This window comes from Manis pentadactyla, chromosome 12 (assembly GCF_030020395.1).
Source record: "Manis pentadactyla isolate mManPen7 chromosome 12, mManPen7.hap1, whole genome shotgun sequence".
Taxonomy (NCBI): Eukaryota; Metazoa; Chordata; class Mammalia; order Pholidota; family Manidae; genus Manis; species Manis pentadactyla.
In genome coordinates, this window is record NC_080030.1 from 93,689,294 (window position 1) to 93,715,379 (window position 26,086).

General features: G+C 42.5%; 1 protein-coding gene across 4 annotated transcripts in view; it reads right to left on the reverse strand.

Annotated features, from left to right (window-relative positions):
• Positions 1-26,086, reverse strand: part of BACH2 (BTB domain and CNC homolog 2) — a 309,960-nt gene that overhangs the window by 61,806 nt on the left and 222,068 nt on the right. For all 4 annotated transcript variants that reach the window (XM_036896821.2, XM_057489419.1, XM_036896828.2 and 1 more), the window contains one exon: positions 12,762-13,016. In XM_036896821.2, coding sequence (XP_036752716.2) covers positions 12,762-13,016 — 255 coding nt within the window. The remainder of the gene's footprint in view (positions 1-12,761; positions 13,017-26,086) is intronic.

Here is a 26,086-nt window from a genome sequence, read left to right on the forward strand (position 1 = left end):
TGTGACCCGAAGCGATCATTTGTGCTTGAACCTGTTCCTGACATTTAAAATTATGTGGCACTGGATTATGAATAACCTTGAGGCACAAGCTTTGTCCCCTAGAAATTTAGTATCTCTTTGCAGGTCCTCATCCAGCTGTGTGCTAAGTAAGGGTTGATGCTCACAGTATCGCTTGGGAGGCATGTTTCTTGAAAGGTAACTTGGGGAGCATTTCTGTTAAGTATCCACTGTCTGATAAACTGTCGAGGTTTAAATAAATACGTGATGATAAAGTTAAAACCAGCAATCCAGAGTGACCTTGTTCTCGGTAGAGGAACCGGCAAGGGGAGGGGAAGTGCTGGAGCTGAATCTCAGCCTCTGCTCCTTTCCCCTCCTCTCCTTTCTCCCAGGGATCAGCGGTTCCCCACGGTATCAGGCATGGCCCACGGGCTGGTTTTCCTCCTATCTGTTGCTTCAGTGTTGCACTCTCAGTGTCCCGGGTGCGTGTAAAACACTGTAGATGTGTATCAAGGCTCCATGGCCTCTTTCCTCTCTAAGTGTCACCAGGCCCAGTTTTCCAGGGTCCCTAAAAGGCGCCATCATTCTCCAGGTCTTCACCCAGGCACAGACCTTCTCAGCTCACGCTAGGCTCAGGGTGAGCCTCCTGGCTGGGCCCTCTGTCTGGAGTAGTTTGCTCTTCCATCCATCAAGCATTCCATTGCTCGACAGATATTCCTTAAATTGTTTTTATCATGTCATTTATTGGCATACAATGATTCGATGAATTCCTATTGCTTACTCAATCAAATCCTTTTGTCTAAATTGTATTCTTTCATAGGAAGGCCCCAGTAATCTAACTGTATTCTGAATTATTTCCCCTATTCTACCATGCGTGCCAATCAAAGCTGGCTCCTCAATGCCCTGGGGGGCTTTCGTTAGGGCCTTTGCATGCCAGTGCCCTCTCTTGGAGGATCTCTCCCCATTCATTCCCCAAGAAAGTCCTAGCAACCCTCTGACTGTTGGTGTTAGGTGGTCTAAACTTCATGGAGGAGACGGCAGGAAAATCCTGTCCTCCCCCACATCTGAACCTTTGCAACACAAACAACGAGCAACACAACTTGGCATCCACAATGAATGCTTCTGAATTACTCATCTTGATTTCTAGGGTTTTGTCTTGATTCTTGGACTCTTTTGAAAGCTCTTTAAAGGAAACGCTCTTGCTTTATAATTCTAAAGTTAATCTCCCAAAGAAGTGACCTATGCAAAGGGTCATGTGTTCCACTCCGCTTCTATGAACTGCTGTACTTAAGCCACCTTGTCCTTTTAAATATCTGATTTAAACACCCCCCTCCCACTCGCCACACACAACTCCTCTGAAGGTAATTATTTTTTGTACCTTGCTCCAGTGTCTAGCATCTTGTGCAGCTCTAAAATTCTCCGTTAATGTAGCTGAAATCCCTTAAATGTAGCTGGGATACTCTTTCTTCTGTTCTGTGAGTAAGAACATCTGGTCAATATTTACTGTTACAGCTTCAAATAGGAGGCATGGAGATACTCTGTTACACAGAATTTTGAAAGGTCATCGCATTTCTCTCCATGACCATCTTGTAAATCTGATAGAGTTAAGTCACCCCAAAAATCCGCAGAGTTACAAAAGGTATGCTCCAACTATCTTTTAGTATCCTGCTGATTTCTCCAAACAATGCAGTTTTTACCCTGAATCTTGGTGTTTCACGCTTTTAATCATTCCACCTTCCTATTGTAGGGCACGGTTCAATTCCTGGACTCCCACAGTTCCAATTGGCAGAAAGAATATTCTCACAGACAATGAGTTGTTCACTGGGAAAGAAGAATGACAATGGAAGCATGGAAACACCTCTCTTGGTACTAAAGTGCTCATCTTTACATGGCAAGACCTTTGAAGGTCCTGTGTTTTAGCAGACATTTTCCTGGCTTTCTACTAACTCCTATTTTCCCTACCCTTCTTTGTAACAACAAAAATAAAAGATAAGTTGTGAAGTGTCAGAAGGCCTCTTTAGATTTATCTTTGAAGGACCTGCACACACAACTCCTTTCCAACCCATGTGCCTCACCACAGCTCAGCACACGTCTGTGTGGCCACCGCTCTCCTTCACTCAGTTCTGGCTGATGACGCTGCCTCTCTGAATGATGTCAACTATCATTTTTAGGAGGAATAATGTTATCTGGCTTTGTATATAAAGAATTTCAAAAGTCGAGAAATCAACAAAATCAAAAGTGAAGATGTGGAAATAAAGAATCAGAAAAAACAAGTAGCAGTGATATTGAATGCTATCCTTTATAAAGCAGAAGATAAAATGCAAAATGCAATAGTTGTTTTTTTGAGTGTAATTGTGACCTCTGTATCTTTCCTTTGATTTTCTTCTAAACACAGGAATCTTTTGTTGGCTAAATCCCAGCATGTTTTTCTTTTCATCCTTGGGCCTACTTTCTGGCTTGCTCGGGAACAGCTGCCAGTATTTCTCTTTGCTGCCAGTCAGTCAAAAAATGTGCTCACACTGGAGGCCTGGCTCCCTCCCACCCAGGGTGCTGAATGCATTAACTTTTTCACACTCAGCCTTTGCCAGGCTGCACACAGAAGTCCATCTCAGACAGCAAAGCTCACTGCATCATCAGCTAACCTAGAGCTGGTGCCAGGGTTGGTTAGAAAGACTGTCAACATAGTTTAGGAGTCTATACCAGCGTGAAAAATTTTACTATGTGCACCAAGTTCATAGGAAAAAGAACACTTCTAAAATATCAAGATACCAAAAGTGCCATTATTTAATTGCTCTACTCCTAAAAGCAAAAACAAGCCAACCCTTTATGTAGCCTGTGATTTGGTTAAGAACCAACACAAACAAGAATGTAAACATAAAAGTATTAACCGATGTGTGCCAACAATTTTACTTTACTTTGCTGGTGCTTCTAAGAACTGCCTTTTTTAACCGACAACCAAATGCCTCTCCAGTGCCCGGACATGGTCCATTTTATTAAGAAATTCTTGAATCAGTTTCCTGGTTTACAGCTTGTCCAACCGAGATTCCAGGTGTTCTCACCCTAAGCACGGTCTCTTTCAAAAGCTGTCTGCTCGGATAACTTCACACCCACCAAATATGTCCTGGACACCCCAACAATAGAGCTGAAATCTGATGCTGTTGGTGACATTCCAAGTTTCTGAATGGAATGTGAACCCATTACGATTATTAGGTAACTTTACTGATATCCTCAAATTTGTGCCAAGTGTTAAAGCTGCCAAAGAAAAGACAGAATAAAAACCAACTCTTGGATTCCAACTCCTGAGTATTTTGGTGTGGAAACTGTATTTTTTTGTAACTCATTTAAAAAAACACACCATACTCTCACTGTTTAATTGCAATCTCAGTTTTCAGGAAGCAAAGAGAAATGAGATACATAATCGATGTTTCTCTTCCGTTAAGCTTTCAGCCTAAATGGTCCCGCACTTTTACTGGCAAAGCAGGGCAGGTAATAACAGTGAACAAGAAATCTATTCTAAGAGGACTGGCTCAAGTGAAGTACCACTACATCATGAGTGACTCAACCATCTACTCAAGAGTGATTACTCTGCAACAGAGAAGCCAGGCTAATTGGACAATGGCTTGCTGCCAGCTCATGTTGGCATGACCTACAATACCCTTGGCTGACAGCCATGGTGTCTCTCCATTGCACCTTATTTTTTTCTTTTTGGGTAATCTGGATGGGAAGTGGAAATAATTTTTTAAAAACCCTTCCAAGTGCTATTTAACTTCTTATCATGAATTAAAAGTTTAATTAAGTCCTCTGTAAAAGGCCTGAGTTCTATGATTAAATACAACAAAATAATAGTTATGATTACTGATCAAGTGAGGAACTTCACAGTTCTGAACTTGGTCTTTAAAGCTATTATTAATTTTAATTGAAATAGCTAAGAGGCTCCATAATAGGGGAAAGAAAGAAATGCAAAGGCATTTAATTCATATACAGAGAGGACATTTAAAATGAACAGATACACTGGTAACTAATTTTACAAAATTTAATAAAAACAACTTTACCATCAAAGGCTTTGTTATGAATCCAGTTTAAAATGCTGATTATTCGGGTCATTTTATATTATATAGGGATACATAGGTATAGTGGTAGGAATCTTTAAAACTGGCTTTGAAATCAGGTCACTTAAAAATAATTTTTATATATATCTTACTTTTTGCCTACTCAACTTCTACTATGCCAAAGAGGAATGCATTTCTGCCTAAGTTTCTTTAAATAGGACTTACTGGCCTCAGGATTTAAAAAACAGGAGATTTAGAAACAGCTTATGCATTTGAGTTTTAAAATTAGCAATCGCTGTGGCTATTTTCACACCAGATTCCCCTCCCTCTGTATCAGCATCACTGAACAGTCTTCAGAGATGGAATCACAGTAGTATTAGCTCCCCCTTCTCATGGCTTTACTTTATTGCACCCCCATTTGAGACAGAAGCCCAGATTTCAGGGCTAGATGTCACCTTTGCGTTATTATAAATAAGTTCTGCCTTTAGACATTTCAAAATTATCAGCAGGATTCTAGGACTTGAAAACTTCTTACTTGCCAGCAAGTAGTTACCTGGAATATTTTGACTTATTATTTATTTGCTTTTTTTTTTTTTTTTCTGCTGCTGCCAAGTCTTACTAATGCAACTTGGAAAGTTGCACCACAGCTTTTAATGAGGATTCTGAGGTAAGAGACATTTCAGAAGACTATGTTTCCCTTTTATGGGAAATAATAACACCTACTATTTACATAGCACCATCCTTCCAAGAAGTTTAACATTTCACATTTTGTTCATCTTAACAGCAGCCCTGCAAGTCAAGCTGGTAACCAGTATTGTTACTCCCTACCTACTCATTTTGAAATTGAGCTTATTAAATATGTTTTTCCAAAATGTTAGAACCTTCTGAAATGGTTAGAGGGCAGTAACCTGAGTATTCTACCACCTGTCTATGTTCTAGGTCATCAAACAACCCAGCTCTTTAACTGTCATCTCGTGTGAACTCTTGCAAGAGCACTTCTGCAAAATCAGGAAGCATTCACAAAGGTGAGGAAGAGAGTGAGCTTGCTGTTCTTCTGGGATTCCATGTTTCTCTCTTTTCCTGACCGGTCTGCCTCCCATCTCCATGGCCTTTCCCTACCTCTCAATCCAAATCTCTCTCCTCTCTTTCCACCCAGCAGGATTTCTTCTCACCCTCTGGCAGGAACCTAGAAACATCTGTGGACCATAAACCCATGGTACAGGATAGTACCTCCGACATCATGCGGCCCAGGTCTATGATTCTCAGTTAAGTACGTGCCTTGCTAGGTTGACCACTTGTCAGTAGGTCCCGACTTCTATCAGCCACTCAAGGGCATTTGTTAAGCAACTGGTCTTTTGTCTCCTGTATCATCAAGTTTTCTCTCTCTTCTGGAACTTTCCTATCAGCTCAAGTATTAGGATGGAATTGGCTCTTTTGTGGAAACAAAATAAACACCAGATCTTAATTAATGGCTTGACATAAAAGTTTGTTTCTCATTCACATCAGAATCTGATTTGAGTGAGATGACTGCCCTCCAGAAGTAATGCAGGGATCTGGGCTACGGGTCTTTGAGTTCTCTGGACGCCAGTTAAATGGATGGGAAAGCACATGAAGAACTCATACCTGCCTTTAACTGTCTCAGACCAGAAGTGACCCACCACCCAGGACTTCTGCTCACATTTCATTAGCCAGATCTAGTCACAGAGCACGCCTGATTGCAAATTTGGTCTTCCTGTATGACCAGGAAAGAGGAAAATTGGATAAGGGTGAATATTAATCATCTTTACCATAGAGTGCAAACGTGATGGAATTTCTTCCTACTTAAGACAAGCAAAAAAAACCAAACGAGACCTCTTTTGGCACCATACCCTTCCAGCTACTGGCCCATTCATCTGCTCCCTTTAACTTGAAAGGCTTAAAAAATGTAGCCTACGTTAGCTTTTTCAAATTCCTCTCTTCCCATTCCCTCTAGAACATAAACAAACTGGTTTTTGCTCCCACTGATCCTCTCAAAGTGCTCAATGAAATCACAAATGGCTTCCAAACTCTGGATGGTCAATTTCAGCCTTCATTCCAACTACTGGCATCTGTTAACATAGTTGATTACTCTCTCCTCCTTGAAATACTTTTTTTAGCTGGCTTCCAGCACGCCACAGGTTTTTGCTTTTCCTCTACCTCTTCTTGGTTGGTTGTCCCTTCTTGGTTTACCCTGCCAGCTCTCTTTATCTCCCTGACTTCTCAGTTCTGGAAAGCCCCAAGGCTCAATCTTGGGACCTATTGACTCGTTTGTTTTATTTTGTTTTCCTATCTATCCTTACTCTCTTGGTGATTGTATTTTGTCTGTGGCTTTCAGTATCCCCAGTCCTCTGGTATTAACACTTCTATCTCCAGGCTGGACTTTCCCCATGAATTCCAGCCATGTTTATACCCTTTGGTGTACTAGACCATCTATGCTTAGATGTTAGCAGATGTCTCAAACTCAACAGGTACAAAATAGACCTTTTTGTACACCCCCCACATGAAACCTACTTCTCCCAGTGTTCAGCAACCTCCGTTAACGGTGACTGCATTCTTCCAACAGCTCAGGTCACAAACCTGGGAGTGGTCTTCAACTCTCCTCCTCTTCCTCTTCCATCTTATATCCAAACTGTATGAAAGTCCCAGGAGCTCTACCTTCCCAGTACCATCAGCAGGTGCCACTGATCACCACTGCCCAGCTATCGCCCTGGGCGAGGCCGTCACGTCATGCCTGGCTTGTTGCCTTCACAACTTAAGTGTTTTCCCTGCTTCTGCCCTCTTTTGACCTCTTTTCACATAGCAATCAGAATGACCCACTCCTGCAAAAACCTTTAATGGTCACCTAGCTTATTCCAAGAGGAGGAACGTGTCCAAAAGGTGCACAGCTCGGCTCTGTTACCTCCGTGACATGCCCCTTCCCACTCTGCCCCTTGCTCATTCTGTTGCTGCGTGTCACACATGCCAAGCCCACTCCAGGGTCAGAGACTTCTCCCTGCTATTCCTTCTGCCTGGACAAGTCTTCCCCCAGATGTCAGCATGGCTGACTCCCTCTGAGTTCTCTGGAAATCCTTCAAGTCTCTACTCAAAGTCTTCCCCTCAAACAGGTCTTTCTTGACCGCCCTATTTAACTCTGTAGGACCCATTCCCTGACATTCCTTAATTCCTTCCTGTTTTATTTTTCTCAAGTGTACTAACTAAGCACATATTATACTTATTTTTTGCCTCTCCTCCTTCTCCCCCACTGGAATATGAACTCTGTTTTGCTCACTAAGTTCACCTAGCACTTAGAACTGTGCCTCCTGGTACACAGCAGGACCGTGATAAATATTTGTTGGAGGAATGAATAAATACAGGAGAAGAAAGAAGGTCACAGAAGTTGACTGGATTACTTAAGACCTTTCATGCTGTCATGGCCAAGGCCCAGTTGTGGTTTGCACAGCCTCTCATGGCTGATGTTCCTTAGATTTTAATATCTGCCTATTACCCTTCTTCAGAGTTTTGTCTAGGTGTGAACGGGGTGAGGCCAGAGGGCTGGCTCTGCGCCCTGGGGGAGGTGTTTGTTCTTCCTATCCTTCCTATCCTGGTCGTGCCACTTCCTAAAGACCTCACCCACTCTTTCCCACCAAATCTTACCCCCCACAGTACACTCAGGCTCAGAATGCTGCTGGCTTCTTGAGCTGTGGTAGCATTAAGTACTTTCTGTAGTATTACATCCTAAAAGGACTGCTCAAAGGCAACCATGACTGTCTTGCTGCTTCTTTAAGACCGGACCTACGCCATCCCAGAGACATATCAGCTTTCAGATCCTCCAAAAACTTTCAGACAGCAAGGTGCCATCACTTCCTTGCTGGCCTCTGTGCCTGGCACTACTATTACAGGAATACTCTTCATCGCACCCTGCAGTTAAGACTTAACAACAAATGCCTTTTCTTCAGAATCCTTGTGGGACAGTTTTCCTTATTGTTGATCACTGAAAATAATGAGATCTACCCTAAAACTCTGAGAGAGAGGAAAAGCAGAAGACAGGGAGAGAAAATGAGTGAGCAGAAGTCTGAAATTTATTTACACCTAAGAAAGCATAAGGCCCACCAGAAGGGGCCGTACTTACCCCTGCCCTACAGCTATTCTCTGCATGGACCCTTCCCCTTCTCTAGAGGGTGGAAGGATACGGGGAACAAGTTCAAAGAAAGGTGGTGGAGTCTTGGCAATAGCTTCTTTTTCTCCCCTTGTTTCTCATACTTAACTTATTTATGGTAAACAAAAATGCTATATATACCTAAGGTATACAGGTGATGTTTTGATATATGTGTATACTGTGAAATGATTGCCATGGGCAGATTAACTGACATAGCCATTAACACAGTATTTTCTTTCGGTGGTGAGGACAATGGAGATGTACTCTCTTAGCAAATTTTAAGTAGCTAATATACTTTATTAACTACAGTTACCATGGTATTATTAGGTTTCCAGAACTTATTCATCTTGTAACTGCAAGTTTATACCCTTTGATCAAGATCTTCCCTTTTTCCCTCCTCCCCACCCCATCCTCTGGTAGCTACCATTTGACTCTGTGTAACTGAGTTTGACCTTTTTTGTTGTTTTTTGGAGGCTACACAAAAGAGAGACTATTCAATGTTTGTCTTTCTGTGTTTCTATGTCTGACATAGTATGTCCTCCATGTTTACCCACGTTGCCACCAACAGCAGACGTCCTTTCTAAGGATGAATGACACCCATTTTATATATATCACATTTTCTTTATCTGGTCACCTGTCAGTAGATACTTAAGTTATTTCCCTATCTTGGCTATTGTGAATAATGCTGCAGTAAGCATGGGACTGCAGGTATGTCTTCAAGATAGTAATTTTATTTCTTCCAGATAGATACCCAGAATCCCCTGGACATATGTGGGTCATATTTTTAACTTTTTGAGGAACCTCCATACTGTCTTCTATGTGCTGTATCAATTTACATCCCCACCAACAGTGCCTAAGGGTTCCCTTTTCTCCACATCCTCTCCAACACTTGTTACCACTTGACTTTTTGATTACAGACCTTGGTGATAACTTAACAGCCACTCTTCCCCTAGCATCCTGGGAGGGAGTCAAGTAGCCCCGTAAGAGTGGGACTGATACACACACCCGCTGGGGGCTCCATATCTCTCGGGAAGTGCACCCCATTCCTGTACTCTGTGCTTGACATAAGCCTGCATTTCATGACAGTGCTGCCTCTTCCAGGATGCCTGGCACTCAGCCCCAAATGGCCTGCGTGGCTATAGCCAAGGAAGGGTGTGTTGAGCCAACTTCAGTCCTACTGAGCAGTGGCCTAGTGGCCTTGCAATGCCTGGCACATCAACCACTTTCTCTTAAACACCAAATACACCTATTAATTATAAATTAGATTATCTGTTTCATTATTTAACCAAAGTCCTAAGTACAATGCCTTATCTCCTACTATGTCCTACACATTCCTGGGTGTGGTTTCCAATGGGGGACCAACACTCATGTCATACAAATTCTAGAGACTATCTGTCATTCCATTTTAGGCGGGAAAAAGCAAGCCAATTCAATTTGCCCTTGACTTCTTGAAGGAGGCCTCTAACTCGCTGGTAACCACGTTGCCCCCCAGCAGTCAGGGTTTGGGGGGCAGGACTGCACCGCTGCACCGCAGCTGGAGCCCAGAGTCGGGTGAGCAGAGGAGGAGAGGGGTGGCAGTTTGTATCTGGAAGTTCCAAAGTTAAGGAGGGGCCCTCCGACTCAGCCATGCCAGCCCCGAGAAGCACAGTAGCTGGCTGGCCGGTGGGTGCAGAGGTGGGCCAAGTGTGAACTAGGCTGGGACAGGGCCAGCAGCTGATCTGAACTCAGTGACAGGATTGTGATGGGGCTTCAGGATTTCCAAGGAGCTACTCCAAGTGTTTTTTCTTCTATCATGTGAACCAAATGTCAGTTAGTTCCAGGCAGCTATTTTCCAAAGTAGTGTTTGGGATATTTGTCTATTCACCACTTGGTTCAAATTCTATGAAGTCATTCACTGAACTAAGAGGGCCAATGACATGAAGACTGCAAGGACTTTTCAGTGTACACAGCAAGGAGTGAGACACAATGTTCCGCGCTTGAGGCCTTAGGAGGGTGCTCTGAGCAGGGCGAGAGGGCGCCAGGAAGGAGGCCTCAGAAATAATTACAGACCCGCAAGGGAAATGCCACTGGGGCTGGCCTGCAGGGCCTTGTCAGCAAGAGACTTTGAGCTGGGTTACTGATACTATATTCATAGCTACCTATATCTGAAGGTTTCAGATACATGAGAAACCAGGATGTTTTAACGGTTCAGAAATGCAGATGACATACGGATAGCAATCATTTTAGGTGCCTAAGGAGAGAGAAGATCAACGCATAACATATTCCTACTTAACTGGAACACAAGGTCAAACAGCAGCTTTTTGCGTGATGTCTACACAGCGTGCCCCTTACTTTAAAGCGTGCCTGAGGCCAAGGAAATAAGCAATTCTCAGGGATTTGATCAAAAAGGAAACCTGCAGGTTTAATGTCATATGCATTGATATACCTGTTTCCCTTGAATTTTATTGCCTTGATCTTGTATTATGATAAATAATTCAAGGATGTCAGGATTTTAGGGGTTTTTACAGACAAGAACTGGGGCTCAGAGGGGCACAGGGACTACATGAGGATCCCAGAACCAACTCGGGGAAGGCCAGGATTGAGGGCACATATTCAAGGGAGACTCAAAGTGGGGCCAGCAGGCACTGAAGAGAAACGAAATTATATAAAATCTGGTTTTCGTTTGTAAATATGATTTTAATGTAATCTAATTTTTTGAAAACCAGTAAAAAGCATAAGTGAAGTGGCTCTCAAACAGACATGGATAATAAGTTAACAGTAAGTCCCACCCCTTCCCCCTCAAGACCATTCTGGATAAGTGGATGTTTTCCAAATGTTTGCATGGAATTCTAGAGTTGGAGTAAATTCAAAAGGTGTACTTACTGCCTATCTAGACAAAAAGAAAAATATCTTAACATTTGATAGGGATAGGAACTGTGCCAAGAACTTCTATATTTATTATCTCACCTCACGAAGGGGTAAGTATGCACCCACTAAATGCGGATGAGGAAAATCCAGCCCAGGACCCCAGGTCCCACCATAGCTGCCATTCCTTGGCCTTGCCACATTGCTTGGCACATAAGCTTCCCTCTCTACCCAGGCTCCAATGACATTATCTTCAACCAATTTGTCCTTTTGCTTCCAGTATTGGCATCTTTCTAGTTATCTAGTTATTAGGGGTGTGAGGAGTGGTAAAGGAGCCTTTTATGTGGGCACATAAAAAAGACACTCATGTGAAAATGCTAAGTTGCTCATGCAGTCCCCATATTATTAGCTGGCCACTCTCCTGCTCTGCAGAGGTAACAGCATAAGTTGCTTAACAAAGGACTGGATCTGGGGACCCCCTCTGGCGCCCCCATGTCTTGTTTGCCTATTTGCTTTTTATGGAGAATCTGGATGCCTTTCTGTGGAGCAGGTGCTTGCCCCACCACTTCCTGCTGCCTTTTTTTTCTGAATGCTTTAGTTTTTATTGGTACATACAATACACTTCCTATCTTACACATAACCTGCCTTACCTCACGTATATTATTTGCCAGGCCTTTTGAGGCATTTGGGTTTGTGATTCCCCACATTGAATGTTAGTTGTATCTGTTAGCACCTCCTGTCAGGGTAATGGGGTCTCTGGTTTCCCCTAGGGTTGTTGTGGGGAGCGGCTGTGGGTCACAAAATACTCTGGGGCTCTGTTCACACAGACTGTGGGTGTCAGTTGCACCCCGAGCTGTGCAGTGCACAGATTGCAGCTCTGGTGGTGGCGGCCCCAGTGCGGCACGCTGGGCTGGTGCGCAGGGGATGCTGCTGGCCCTGGACACAAAGCCTACGGTTGCTGCCCAGTGTTACCCTTAGTCCCATGAATATGAAGGGGAGTCAGGATGATGGAAGAAGAGGAACCGTATACACAGTTCAAAGGGCGATGGTTTAATGTCCTTGTGAACCCGTCCTTGGAGTTCCTGCAGCTCAAATCCTCCAGGTGAGTATCACCTCTGGACAGAAGCAGGTCCCGCTACTCATGTCCCCAAAGTATAGAAATGACTGGACTCACTGAAGCAATTAAGAAACTTCAGCAGGGTATTTTCAGCAATGGTGAGAAAAGCAAGTATACACTTCTAAGAATCCTACAATACTAACTCTGAAAACTACCACTTGCTTTTATTTTCCCCCCAGTCAAGGAAGGTGCTGTGAATACTTTCATTCTTTTACTCTCAACGGAAACCAAATGCCCCTTCAACCATTTGAAAGAGAAAAATCATAGCAACAGTCCCAGTGATTCAGATCCCACAGCTAGGACAGTACCAAATTTTGGTTGAACTACTCAGAACCCGAAGCGTAAGTGAACTAGAAACTATAAGCCACAGGGAGATTCAGTTCCCCTAAGAAAGATCCTCTGTTCAGATTCATGCCTCTGAAACTTTAAGTGCATCAGACAGAAACTGGCCATGCCACAAACACAATGTGTGAGTGACCTGGACATCAGCCCCAGAGCAGGGAAATGGCACAGGGTCCACCTTCCAGCTCCTACTCAGCCAACTGTCTACAGATCAGTAAGCCTCCATTAGCAACCGCACAGACAGACCAAACTACTGTACCTCCTCAGGCAAGCTGACCACCAAGTCATTTTTCGTCTGCCCAACCAGCGCCTGCCAGAAGTATTCGCTGCACGCGGCCAGCACAGCCCGGTGGGCCCGGAACTCCTTCCTCTCCACGATCAGAGTCACGTCACAGAGAATATCCTTTTTCCGCTGGTCATTGAGGCCCAGGAGGATGTTGGCGCAGTGGACTGTGGACTCATACACATACATGGGGGAGTCAGGCTTCTCATCCACAGACATGCCGTTCACACCCTGGAAGAAAGGAAGGCCGGGTCAGCACAGTTATCCGAGTCGGTGAGAGAAGGTGAGAAGGTGAGAGAAGGCACGGTTCCTGAGCCATGAGCGAGGCAGAAAGGGGCAGAACTGCCCGTCAGCATCTTCATGCTAGTTAGCGCAGTGAGCTCAGAAAACACAACTGGAAAGTCATGTCCTATGGCTGACTTTGATCTTTTCCACTTACTGCATCCTTCTACCCCACAGAAACAAAGCTGTGGCTTTCAATGGAACACTCAAAACAATTAGAACACACACATACTTTAAAACTTGGTAATTTTGATTTTGCTAGCCATCTGAACACGAACTTCCACATAGAAATAGTCCTAATTTAAGTATTAATTGAGGTTTGTGTTAAGAGGAAATGAAAAACGGTGTAGTATTTGCAATGCTCTCTTGATGAAGTACATGTAAGTTCCCAGGTTGCAATTTGGCTAAGATGCCGAGCACAGTAAATATCTAATGATGATACATAACAAGTGAACTAAACTGTATGTGTACAGAGTAGATACCGCCAGCACTGCAAGTGCCCTCCGCCACTTGCAGACAAAGCACGACCCACAGAATCCTATTGTTGCTCATGAAAAACTCTTGAAAGGAGGTGGAACCATGCTGTCATTATCCCAGGAGATTTGATGTACAGCCTCTCTATGGAAACATAATATATATTAGGAATCATAAAAAAGATGTGTTTAACAGTGAAGATTACTTTTACAAAAGAGTTCTTTGGTTTAAAGAGTGTCCACCGATGTATTTTTAAAAAACTGTATCTGTAATAATTAAAGTACATAACAGTTTTCCAGTAATGTTTACTACAGCATGAATTCCAATAGTGAGTCTTACACTCTTTTTGGCTTTATTCATATTTTTTAACAGTTTTATATACAATAAACTGCATGTATTTATAGTGTGCAGTCTGGTATGCTTTTGCTTATGCATGTAACAATGAAACTGTCATCATAATCAAGTGACTATATCCTCCACCACCAAGTCTCTTTATACCCCTCAACAGTGCTTCCTTTGCACCCCTCAGTGCTCCATCCCCTGAAACCATAGGTCTGCTTTCTGAGACTATACTTTAGTTTTCATTTTCTGTACTTTCTAAAAATAGCATCATACAAATTGTATTCCTTTATGTCTTGCTCTTTGTACTCAGCACAGTTATTTGATGATTCAGCTGTGTTGTTGCATGCTTGCATCAAACATTTGTTTCCTTTAGTGCTGAGTAGTGTTCTATTGTATGGATGTAGCACAATTTCTTATCCATTCATCTACTGATGGATATTTGGATGTTTCCAGATTTTGGCTATTACAAATGAAGCTGCTCTGAATTAGTGTATAAATCTTTGTATGAACATGTGCTGTCATTTTTCTTGTGTAAATACCTAGGGGTGAATGGATGGATTATTTGGGATGTGTACGTCTAACTTTTTAATCAAACTGCTCCTGCTTTCTAATGGTACCATTTCACATTTTCAACAGCAGCATATGAGAATTCCAGTCCTTTCACATCCTTGCTACCACTTGGTATGGACAGGCTTTCATTCTAATAGATAAACAGTTGGCTTTGAACAACATTGGTGTTGGGGTGCCAACACTCCATGCCATTAAAAATCCATGCATTGCTTCTGACTCCCCAAACAGTTAACTACTAATAGCCTGTTGACTGGAGGCCTTACTTAACACATATTTTGGAAGTCAACTTAACACAAAGATATTTTCCTTCTGCATGAAGGACTTTCTTTAATCATTTGTACTGTAAGTATGTTTGTGTCTTAGTTTGGACTGCTGTAATAGAATATGAGAGATTGGGTGGCTTAAATATCAGGAATTTATTTCTCATAGTTCTGGAGGCTGGGAACTCCAAAATCAAGGTTCCTGGTGAGGGATCTATGCCTGGCTTGCAAATGGCTGCCTTCTCCCTGTGTTCTTGAATGGTGAAGTTCTGGTCTCTCTTCCTCCTCTTATGAGGACATTAATCCTATCAGAAGGACTCCATCCTCATGATCTTATTTAACCCTAATTACCTCCCAAAGGCCCCACCTCCAAAAACCACCACATTGGAGGTTAGGATTTCAACAGATGACTTTTGGAACATAAACATTCACTACCTAAGCGCTGGTGATGAATTCTTTCAGTGTTTGTTTCTCTTAAGAAGTCTGTTGCCTTCATTTTTGAAAGTTATTTTCATGGGATATAGATTCCAAATTGACAGTTCTTTTTCCTTTCAGTACTTTGAAAAAGATCATGGTACCAATTTTTCACTTTCATGGTTTCCAATTAAAAATCTGCCTTCATCCTTACCTTTGTTCCTTTGTATATAATCTTTTTGCACACTAGCTACATTTACATTTTCCTCTTTATCATTTGTTTTGAGCAACTTGATTAGGATGTGCTTTCATGTAGTTTTTTTTCATGGTTCTTGAGTTTCTGGGATGGGTGAGTTTATAATTTTTATCAAATTTGGAAATATGTCAGCCATGATTTATTAGATTATCTGAATGCAGATACCTGAAATTGTCCCACAGCTCACAAATGCTCTGTACATTTTTTCCTTCTGTGTTTCATTTTAGACAGTTTCTATTGCTAGGCATTCAAGTTCACTAATCTTTTCTTTTGCAGTATCTAATTTGCCATTATTCATTTCACAGTAATTTTCATCTCAGAAATTGTGGTTCTCATCTCTAAAAGTTTGACTTTTTTTCCTAACTTCTATGACTCCACTTACGATATTCAATCATTCCTCCTAACCTCTTGAACATTTGGAATACAGTTCTAATAATTATTTCTGTCTGTTAGTTCCAACATCTGTGTCAATTCTGGTTCAGTTTCGATTGATTGACATTTCTCTTCACTATGAGTCATATTTTCCTGCTTCTTACGTACGTGTGGAAATTGCAAATTTTACCTTGTTGGATGCTTGATATTTTTGTGTTTCTATAAATATTCTTAAGCTTTGTCCTAGGACTAAGTTATGTGGAAGCAGTTTGATCCTTCAGGTTTTGCCTTTGAGATCTGTTAGGTGGGAATAGCAGAATTTAATCTAGGGCTCCCTATTCCCCACTACTGATTCAAGATGCTTTAAGTACTTTACACAATGCCTCTTGAATTATGTAGGAACAATTATTATTCTTGGTCTTCGTGGGTGCTAAGTACTGTTCCTTCTGATCATATGGGGTTCTTTCCCCATTTTCAGTACTTTCCTGACACACGTGTTAATTAGTGCCTGCAGAATATTTAAGGGAAACCCTCTGGCAGATTGCTGGAGTTTTCTCTGTGTCTTCTTTTCTCTGCTACCCTGCCTTCTGAACTCTAGCTACCACAGCCTTTCAAGACCATTGACTCCACCTCCTCAACTCAGGAGTCAGCCAGGCTCTCTGCTTCTTCCTTTCTGTGTCCTGCCTGCAGATGCTCAGCTTGGTTTCCTTCTCCTAGGGATCAATGTCTTTTGTTGCAAAGCATCCAGTGTCTTAAAAAACACTGTTTCATTGTATTTCATTGTATAAAATAAACATATTTTATTTGTTTTGTAAAACTAAGCTTACATGGCTTCCATGACTAGTTAACTGCTGCAAAGTTATTTGGTATCTAGTAAGAAGACAAATATTTTGTATTCTGGCTTCTTTTCCATGGAATGTTTTCAGGATTTTCTTATCTCTCATATAGGGTTTTAAGTCTGATTTACTTCCTCCATTATTAGTTCTCAAAATATTACTCTTCCTCCTATGACATTCAATTTTCTCAATTAGTCTGTGGATTTTTTTTTAAATTACAGAAATTTGCATATAGCAGGGAACACTCAAAACTGGGTGGAACAATTAATGTTCTAGGATGTAAGTGAGAAGCAGGAGATTTGTAAGAGATGTCTCATTGTTCCAGCCTACTTATGGGTAATTCATACAAATGCAGCACCTATATCAAGAAAAGAGAAGGATACAAAGTCATTAAGTTCTTTAGTCAAACATGAAAGGAAAGAAAATCAAAAGGGAAATGAAAGTGAGGTGCAGTGGGAAGAGGAGTGTGCCGGGAGTCAAGGGCATCTGGTGCAGCTCTGGTACTGAACACCTTTGTGGATTTTGGGTAGACTGCTTACCTTTCTCTGGACCTGCTTCCATGTTTGTAAAATGAAAAGTCTGAACTGGAAGACCTGCAAAGTTCTTACAGATCTACAATTCTATGAGTCTAAGGTCTATAAAAGAAATAGCTGATTGATCACAGGGAGTGGGATCCTGTCATTTTAGTTGAGAGAAGCTAGCTTTCTTTGACCTTATAAAGATCATTTGTGTGCCCTTTTTTATTGTTGCTGATGCAGCATGACTTAAAAAACCGCTGCTACAGAGCTGGTTACAGGGAATGGGGATGGACAATACACAGGAAGAAACCCAAGCCTCCCGGGAGAGAACAAGTCCCTCAAAGTGAAATTGCATGGGGGAAATGGGGAATCCAAACCTAGGAGGACATTGGGCATAACAGTGGAGCTGATGCTGTGAGCTCCTTCAGTCCTGAATATCTTAGCCCAGAGGTTTGTTTTGGAACCATGGCTAAAGAAGGGAGTATAAACTGAAAGAATATGTCACCTGGGAACCCCGTGTGGAGTTCCCCTGAGACACAAGTGGGGGCCCGGCCACATGGAGAGCCTGGAGGGGATTCCTCCCCGTGGGCAGGAGAGGTCATTGACTAGAGGTGAGGCGAGGGCAGTGGGTGGGCCCTCACGTTCCAGGACACAAGCACAATGGCATCTTTCCACCTCTAACGCAGCTGGGGCAGGGGGCGGGGGGGGGCGGCGATCCTCAAGGAAAGACTTCGTATCTTGCTAATAGGGTGGGTTTGGGAAAAATAAAGGAGATGTATATACACTCCAAGAAGATGAAGCAGGCTCTGATAGTGACATGAACGTGGCTGTCTGTTTTTCGGATTAAACCTTCCAGAGAGTTTTAGAAGATGTTAAAAACATATTAGATTTGTTCATCGAATGGAATAATCTAAAATCTATCATTTCCACGAAGCTGTTGCTAGACTTTCACCTGTCTGAGGATTTTCTTTATGACACCAGTTCCTGGATAATCCCTCCTTAGGCCATGCCAGCATCACTCCCTCCCCTGGGCCTTTGCATTCCTATTGGATCTTATCACACTCCTCCCTGACGGCCCCTCTTCAGGCAAAATGGAACATTTTGTTTCTTCTTCTTTTAGAAATCAGTCAGCCTTTACCACCCTCCGATTATTGTGGGTGCGCTTCTAGCACCTCCCTCCAATTTGTCTATTTTTGACTGACCAATGCCAACCTGAATTCTGTTTCTCCCATCACTGCATTATGTCCCATTAAATTTTCTTTTTTTTCCACTTGCCTTACTAATATTAATTTAAAAACATTTTTCCTCCTAATGAAGCAAATCCTGAAATCTGTACCAGGACCCATGGGATATAAGAATGAAATACTTTGTAGTGAGTTAACAGAGCCCAGAATAGCATGCAGGACTCTGACAGCCAGTCTTTACGTTAAGCATTAGACAATGTGTTAAAGCGTGTAGACGTTAGCTGAAATCGGATTGCAAGGAAGCTTTCCAAAGGTTCTGATTTTGGATTTGGCTGGATCTCATTCTTCTTTTTATAGGCCAAAAACCCCAGCTGCACATGTACATACACATACCCCAATCATCTTATCATATAGTTCAGCAGTAACAGTTAATTACTATTATTTCATCATAGTATGCTCATCCCGTCAAAAAGCTACACAGACCACAACTCTTATCAGTCAGGGATGGTGTTAATGAATACGGATTCACTTATTAACTTACTCATTCACTCTTCACTCACCACTGACTTACATTCAGAAATTAAAACATCTAAAACTTAGTTCTGAAAGCAAAAGTGTAAATCAAAAAACCCAAAAAAGAAAAAAATTCTACAGTGGGAAATCTGAAAAGCTGCAATTCACACACACACACATACACACACAATTTTAGTTTTTCAGACAGCCTGTCATGCCTACGATGTTTCAGATGAAAAATGAATAAGCCTTGCAGGTAATGAAAAAGACCAAATTATAAGCCGTTTCACTTGAAATTCCAACCACATTTCCCCTAGAAACAGTGCATTAAGTAAATACTTCTGTGGATCAAACACTAAATTATTTAGTAATTGCTGAGTAAATTTCTGTTCTTATCAAGCATGCTTTTTAAAAAAAACGTTATTTACTATGAAACGGTAAGGGTGAGTTTTTACAAAAGAGGGTTATCAAGTCTACAGAAATTTTAGAGTACATAGGCTATTAAAAGTACTTTTGGATTGGAAACACTTTTCAATTGCATGAAGACTCAAACTTCTTACTTAAAGTGGAAAGCAATCCAGTCTCAGTATTTCATAATGGAAAACTGCAGTGCCTGTCACTTAATGTCTCTAATGCCTTAGATAGCTAAAGTAAGAGCCTGACATGGAGCGGCTGAAATGTTCCATAGTTTTTATTTACTGAAACACGCCATCTGCGTGCCTTTGCATTAATGCCAAGGGAACTGAAATCTAAGGCTGGTTGTTAGGAGGAAGCACTTGCAATTGTATCATCAAATCCTTAATAGCTCTGAATGGTTCTCATACTTCAGCATAAGCTTCCATTTTCCTTGACCTTTCAGGAGAAGTTCAAATTTAGTGACATAGTTTGTGACAATGGTTTTTACTCTACAGTTGAAAAATATACTTAAAAAAATGTAGTGACAATCACAAGTCCCATTTTTTTGGTAATTTTTATTGTTGTTTCATGTAATCTTTTAAAGAGACCAAAATATAAAATAACCCAAACTTCCAAAATAGCTAGGGTGTGATACAGAGGCTGAACTTCCAAAATATCTAGCAATAAAACAGTGACACTACTGAGGCAGGGACATGAGACAAGCATCATGATGAATTCTTCCTGCCTATGATGAAAAATGTCAAGATGTAAACAGTACAGTAAGAACAGAAGGGACTCCATCTTAAGGCTAAGATTCCATTTTAAAAACCAGGGAGTTGGGAGGTAATAAGATTCCTAACATATTTTGTAGTGATTAGCCAAGAACCAACCCTATCTTAAGGCAGGGCAAGCAGTTCTAAATGATAGGTTTCCACTGCTTGAGGGTAAGCACTATCTTGGAGAAGAACAGGATCAATAAATTCCTTGTGTCAAGTTTATCTTACGAATATCTAGAGGACTGACTATGGATGAGGACATAATGTCTTTCCCTGGAGATAGATATCATGAGACCACATGTCAAGCTTACATTCCCCAGGCCCTTTACCTACCATTCTTGAAATCCTTAAAGATAAGAATCCTAAGCCTTTAAGCGTCCCTATTCTCTGAGGCTGCCTCTACTCCCCTTTCTTTGAGGGGTGTACTTTGCCTTTAATAAAGCTGTCTTGCTGCTCAACTTACTGTGTTTTGTCTCTGAGATCTTCCAAGCCTCTTGGGAGATTAATGAGACCCTTTTTACCACTGGCAATCATCTTTGTTACTTTACTACTTCATTCAGTTTTCTAGACTTAAGCACAAGTCTTCTCTCTCTCTTTTCTACTTCAGACAAGTAGGGAAGGGCTACTACGATCTCTGATTTGGGCTTGCAAATTCCCATTGCCTGGGTTACCCAGATGGGACTACCAGCTATACAATCATTCTCTTTAGTAGCCTGTCTGAAAATCTCCTTTCTTTGCTTTGGGAAGTTCTCAGAACATTATCTTCCTCCATCCAGTGCTCTGTGGCTCCCGTGAACCCTGGGTTGGTAGGGGCTTAGTCCCCACACCATGCAGACCAAGCGGACACTGGACGCCCAGTGACCCTGGCTCCAGGAGCTGCCAGGACAACTGCCCTGTGCTGAGCAGGAGTTCAGTGGACTTCCTCTGCTCTTCCTTGCTCTCTGCTGTCCGCCTGGCTGCTGCCGTTCACCACCACTCCCGCTTTAATGAATTCCTTCCTTACCTACATTCCTCTGACCTGTTTGTGAATTCTTCCTTGATCAGAGTCAAGAACCCTCCCCTGTCCAGGCTGAGGTTTCACCTAGTGCACAAGGAGAGACCTCCCCAGACTTGCTGCCTGACAACACTACTAGTACTTCTATATTTACCTGAAAACTGTATGCAAAGCAGAGTGTGACACAAAGGCTGAGCTGGAAGAAATATTAGCATGTTGGTAGCAGACTCTATGTATTCATCTGAAGGTAGTAAAGAGTTGAGGATATATCACACATCCACCAAACTGGAAAGAACTACAAAATTTGACAATATCAAGTATTTGGGAAGATGTAAAGCAACAGGGACTGTCCTCCACGAATGGTTGGTTCAAACTCTTTGCAAACAGTTTGGCATTATCTGGTAAAATTGAAGACGTGCACATGTTCTGACCCGGTAATTCCTTTCCCAGGTTATATGCAAGAGGTGCTCCTGCATGTCTGTGACAAGAACTCGGTACAAGAGTGCTCTCAGCAGTGCTGTTCAGTGGAACAACAATGTCGGTAGCAGAATGAATAAATACATCGAGGTAGATTTTTATATTAATATAATGGAAGAATACAAAGCAAATAGAGCCACATGCAACAATGTGCGTGTATCTCACAAAGTTGATGTTGGTTACTGAGCTGAAGAAGATGCAAAATTTGTAACATACAATTGGATTCCATTTGTACCAAGTTCAAAAATGTGCAAAACTTAACTATCTAGTGACACATACATAGGTGGGAAAACCATAAAGAGAAGACTTAGGAGAAAAGTCCCACTTAGGGGGACAGAGTTGTTATTGGAAAACGTCCCTGAGGGCCCTTCAGGAGGTGCTGCCACAACATTCTATTCGTTGACATCGGTGATAGGTGGATGTGGGTTCACTTTATGTTAAATTATACCCTCATTTTAGGCACCTTCTATATGTGCACTACATTTTATAAGTAAAAGAACCCCTTCTTTTCCCCCCTGAATTAAACATTGAAAGAAAGGGCTAACAACTCAAGTAACCTGCCTCAGGTTCAATGACTTAATTACAAAGGCCCCAGGGTGGGCTTTGAGTTTCAAATGAAAAACCACACCCACATCTTAGTGTCCACGATTTGAGGTCAGAGGGTCCTCAAGGGCAGTCAGATCTAACCAGTTCCAAGTCGTACATTTTCAGTAAGAATCTGTAAAAATGGGCAGAATAGGCTTTCAGGAGGTGGTGAGAAATCTGAGCCTCGGCTTTGCCTCTGACAACTATTTTCAGAGATCTCATGTTTCATCTTCTCTCTTGTGAAAACCAAGTCACTTCAATGCACTTCCACTTCCTGATCTATAAAATGAGGAAATGGACTAGGTGACCTGCAAGGTATTTCTAGCTCTAATTGCTACAGTTCTATGAAAGTACAGAAAATCTAGGAAAAACTTGAAACATGAGTTTCTCTAACTACAGTTCTTGAGAAGTTTTTTTTTTTTTTGAAGTTAAGATGCTCAAAGTAGCATAGCTGGCAGGAGGGGAGAAATGCTATTACATAACTTTTGGGAGAGATGAAGAAGAGAGGAAGACTTGCCTGATAACAGTGTGAATTTTTCCTCCTTACAAATAAGTCAACCCAAAGGAAGAATGAATCAAGGGTCAATTCCCCTATATTAATGGAACACAGTGCCCACTGGTACTGACAATAGTCCAACACTTAGCTCTATTCCCGATCTCCCTCCCCTCCAAAGCAGTGCTCTGCTGTGCAGGACAGGTTCTCAGAAGCCGTCTTAGATACGAGGCTAGGGAATCAAGCCAGCTGTCCATCACCTCCGCCTGTCTGAGTTTCACCCAGTGATGCTGAATGAGGCAACAGTGCTTAGGGACCAGGGGAAGGTGATGGCTTGGCTATAGCAATAACATAATGCATAAACTCTTATCTCAATAAGTAGGTGAGAGAATTACATGCTTTGAAGTCAATGTATCCAGGCTGTCCAGGATACGCGATGATTGCTAGTGGAGGTCAGGTGATGGTCGGGTGTGGGTGTGGACAGGAGAGGAGGGTAGGCAGGGAGAAGTGTGGAACTGGGGATTGCGGAGTTGGATACATAGCTTTGCATCATCTACCCTGCTCTTTTTTCTATATTTTGATGCTTGCTCTGGGTTCTTTTGTGGTAACACCCCCCCACTCCCTGCCAGCTAAGAGTGCAGCCAAAGCCCCCATTTATTCTGCTGGGGTAGGTCCTTTTCTACCCTTGGCAAGTTTTCTTTTCTATCTTGTCACTTCCAGTTTGTCTCTGGTACTACTTCTTTGTATCTATGTTCTCCATTTATATTCATTTCTCATACATCCATCTCTGCTTCCTGTTAGCATGTGCTTCTTGCCTATTAGGAGTTAGAGGACAGAGAGAAGTCATTTCTTTTCTACATTTTTCTTTATCAGGGCATCTGTGTGAAATACTCTCTCCCAGTATCCCCTTCCCTCCCCTTTAGCCAGAGAAATATTACCCTAGAGCTCCATGTTGCTACTGTGAGAAGAAATTATGGACAGTGATTAGGAGGCTAAATGAGGGGGGGAGAATCTACTTACTTCATTAAGGTTCCTTCAGGGAAAATGCAAGGATGGGAAACTGAGAGATAAGGGTTAACACTAAAAGAATAAAAGATTCCATTTGACTCAGAGCAATCTTCAGTCTGCCTGGATTCTATCAGACACCCTTCTCCGCGGGGAAATCATTACAGAGAAATGACATGCAAAGTGCGCCATAAAGCATCTGAGTCAAACCAGAGGGAGAATGACTCAACGGATCATTTTACATTTTAATAGAAGGCACTGCAGGTTTGTGCCTAGCACACAGTTCAACACAGGGAGTGGATCCCCTTCCCAAAACTTCTCCATTGGGTGGGAGGGGGAGTTCCCAAAACTTGACAAGAGATTTTTCTGTCTTGGAAAAGGACTAAGTCAAGCCTCACAACAGAGAATCAAAGACTAAGAAAAGACAACAGACAGTCAAATGCCGAACAAAGGGCAGACTGCAAGCCTGTCAACTCCAACGTTAGTGTTACAAACAAACGAAGACTGTCAAAAACTGAACTCAGTTATTAATGGCCTTCAACTCTGATTAAGGGGAAGGAGAGAAGAGAGAGAGTCAGGGAGGGAGAAGAGAGAGAGAAGAGAGGAAAGAAGAGAACATCTAAGTGTTACAATTAAAAATTTCTGCTCCTTGAATTAGCTTCAAAAGACACTGTATTTACAGTCAGAAGTGCACCCAGGAGGTCAGCGGCAATGCTGGGCTCGGGTGTCCATAGGAAGGCAAGAACCCTATTAGCAACGCCATCGTTCCTAGCACATTTTCTGGGCTAGTTATTGCTCGCAGGTGCTGATATGTATAACTTGCCAAAGGTAGATTACTCTGACCATGGATTATGATGCAAGAGCCTGGATTATTAAACCTGACTCCTTGGGAGAGGCCACCTCCAGAAAGGGCGGCCTGTAAATAAAGAACATCTGAAGCCAGGTAGCTGTTCACTCTTGTGACCTCCGCCGATGCCTGGCTGCTTCCTGAGTGGGCACACTGCTTACAGGTGGGAAGGAAAACAGAAGGGAGTTCCTGAGGCTTGGGGGAAATACAACTTTCACAGAAAAGGTTCTTAGTAAAAGGAAGCTTGCTTCTTTTATGTAGTAGAGTCTTTTGGACAACATGATTCTGTTCTGAAATATCATCTTCTTTGCAGGGATGCCAGCTGGACGGACAAAGTTTAGATGGCAAGATGGTTCACTTGGCAACTGAAATCATCAAAATGCAGCACCCACAGCAGGCAGCATCTAACCAGGACAAGGAAGTCACCTGGCTCAAGGGTCCTTTGGGAAAGATTTGTAGATTTCCAACTGAAGCCTGGGCACCTTCGCTCCTGTTTTTCCATTTACAAATGATTAAAACCACGAGGCTTAAGGCTGTTGGTCAGCAGCCTGTTAAGTCCCACATCTGGTAATAAAAGCACTTGGACCATCTGTCACTGTTCAGGAGATCAAATGGAACTGGAATAGTAACACACGGGTGAAACGCTCTCCTGGGAGTATGGAGGAGAGGCAGGAGGTTGGTGAAGGGAGGTGGTGGTGGGGGAATGATGTGCTTGGAGCCTTTCAAGTCCCTGTCCTGTCGTTGGCGGCTTCTCAGAGGGTCATTGTTACCGAAAGGCAGGGACATTTATGCTTCATGACACTGAGTATGCTGTTTCAAACATAAATCTTATTACACACCTACACCACCACCACTCACACACACCATTTGTACCCCACAGAATGCGCTTCAGATAAAGCAAAGCATAGTAAAGAACAGATTATTGTCTAAGTCACTCACTACAAAAAGTCAAAACTGCACTGCCACAGGGGAGAAAACCCCCTCTCTCCAAGTGGTCCCAATGGTGTGCATGAGAGCCAGCTCTTTGGTCGGGTTTGGATAAGATGGAGAGGCACCCGAAAGCACCAGCAGCCAGGCTTCTCAGCACTTTCTTGACTCTTACCATGAACCTGCTTCCCACATCTCCTACCATCCCCAGACAGACGGGCCCCTGGGCCCAAGGGCTTTGGGTACATTACTTAGACTCTGTGACCCTTGGCTGCCCACCTGCAAAGACTATATGAAGAATAATGAGATGAAGCAATGAAGTATTCAGGATGGTCTTTGCTTCACAGCAAACACTCTAAATAACAGCTATTAGCACAAAAATAATATTACTTTTTTGTACATTATGTAAATTTGTAGTTCTGAACAGACTGAGGGTTTCTTATAGTTGAGGCAAACCTGGACTGCATAAAGAACGACGAATGTCTTCTTTTGCCAGATTCTCTTGCTTAAACTTGGGGAAAGGACAATTTGCTTGATTTCCATCCACGGCCTGTGAGAAAAGGATGTGATAACATGTGGGATCTGATGCTCTCTGGCAGCTTTGGCCACGACACCATTGCAGGCTTCGCCATGGAACATCCTACACCTACTTGACCGTGAACGTCAAGTAAGGCAACAGACAGATCTGAGAGCTTCCTGAGAAGCACCAAGCGCTCTGCTCGCCTGAGGACGCATCCTCACCACCACTGACTAATTCTACGCATCATTATGTCAAGAATG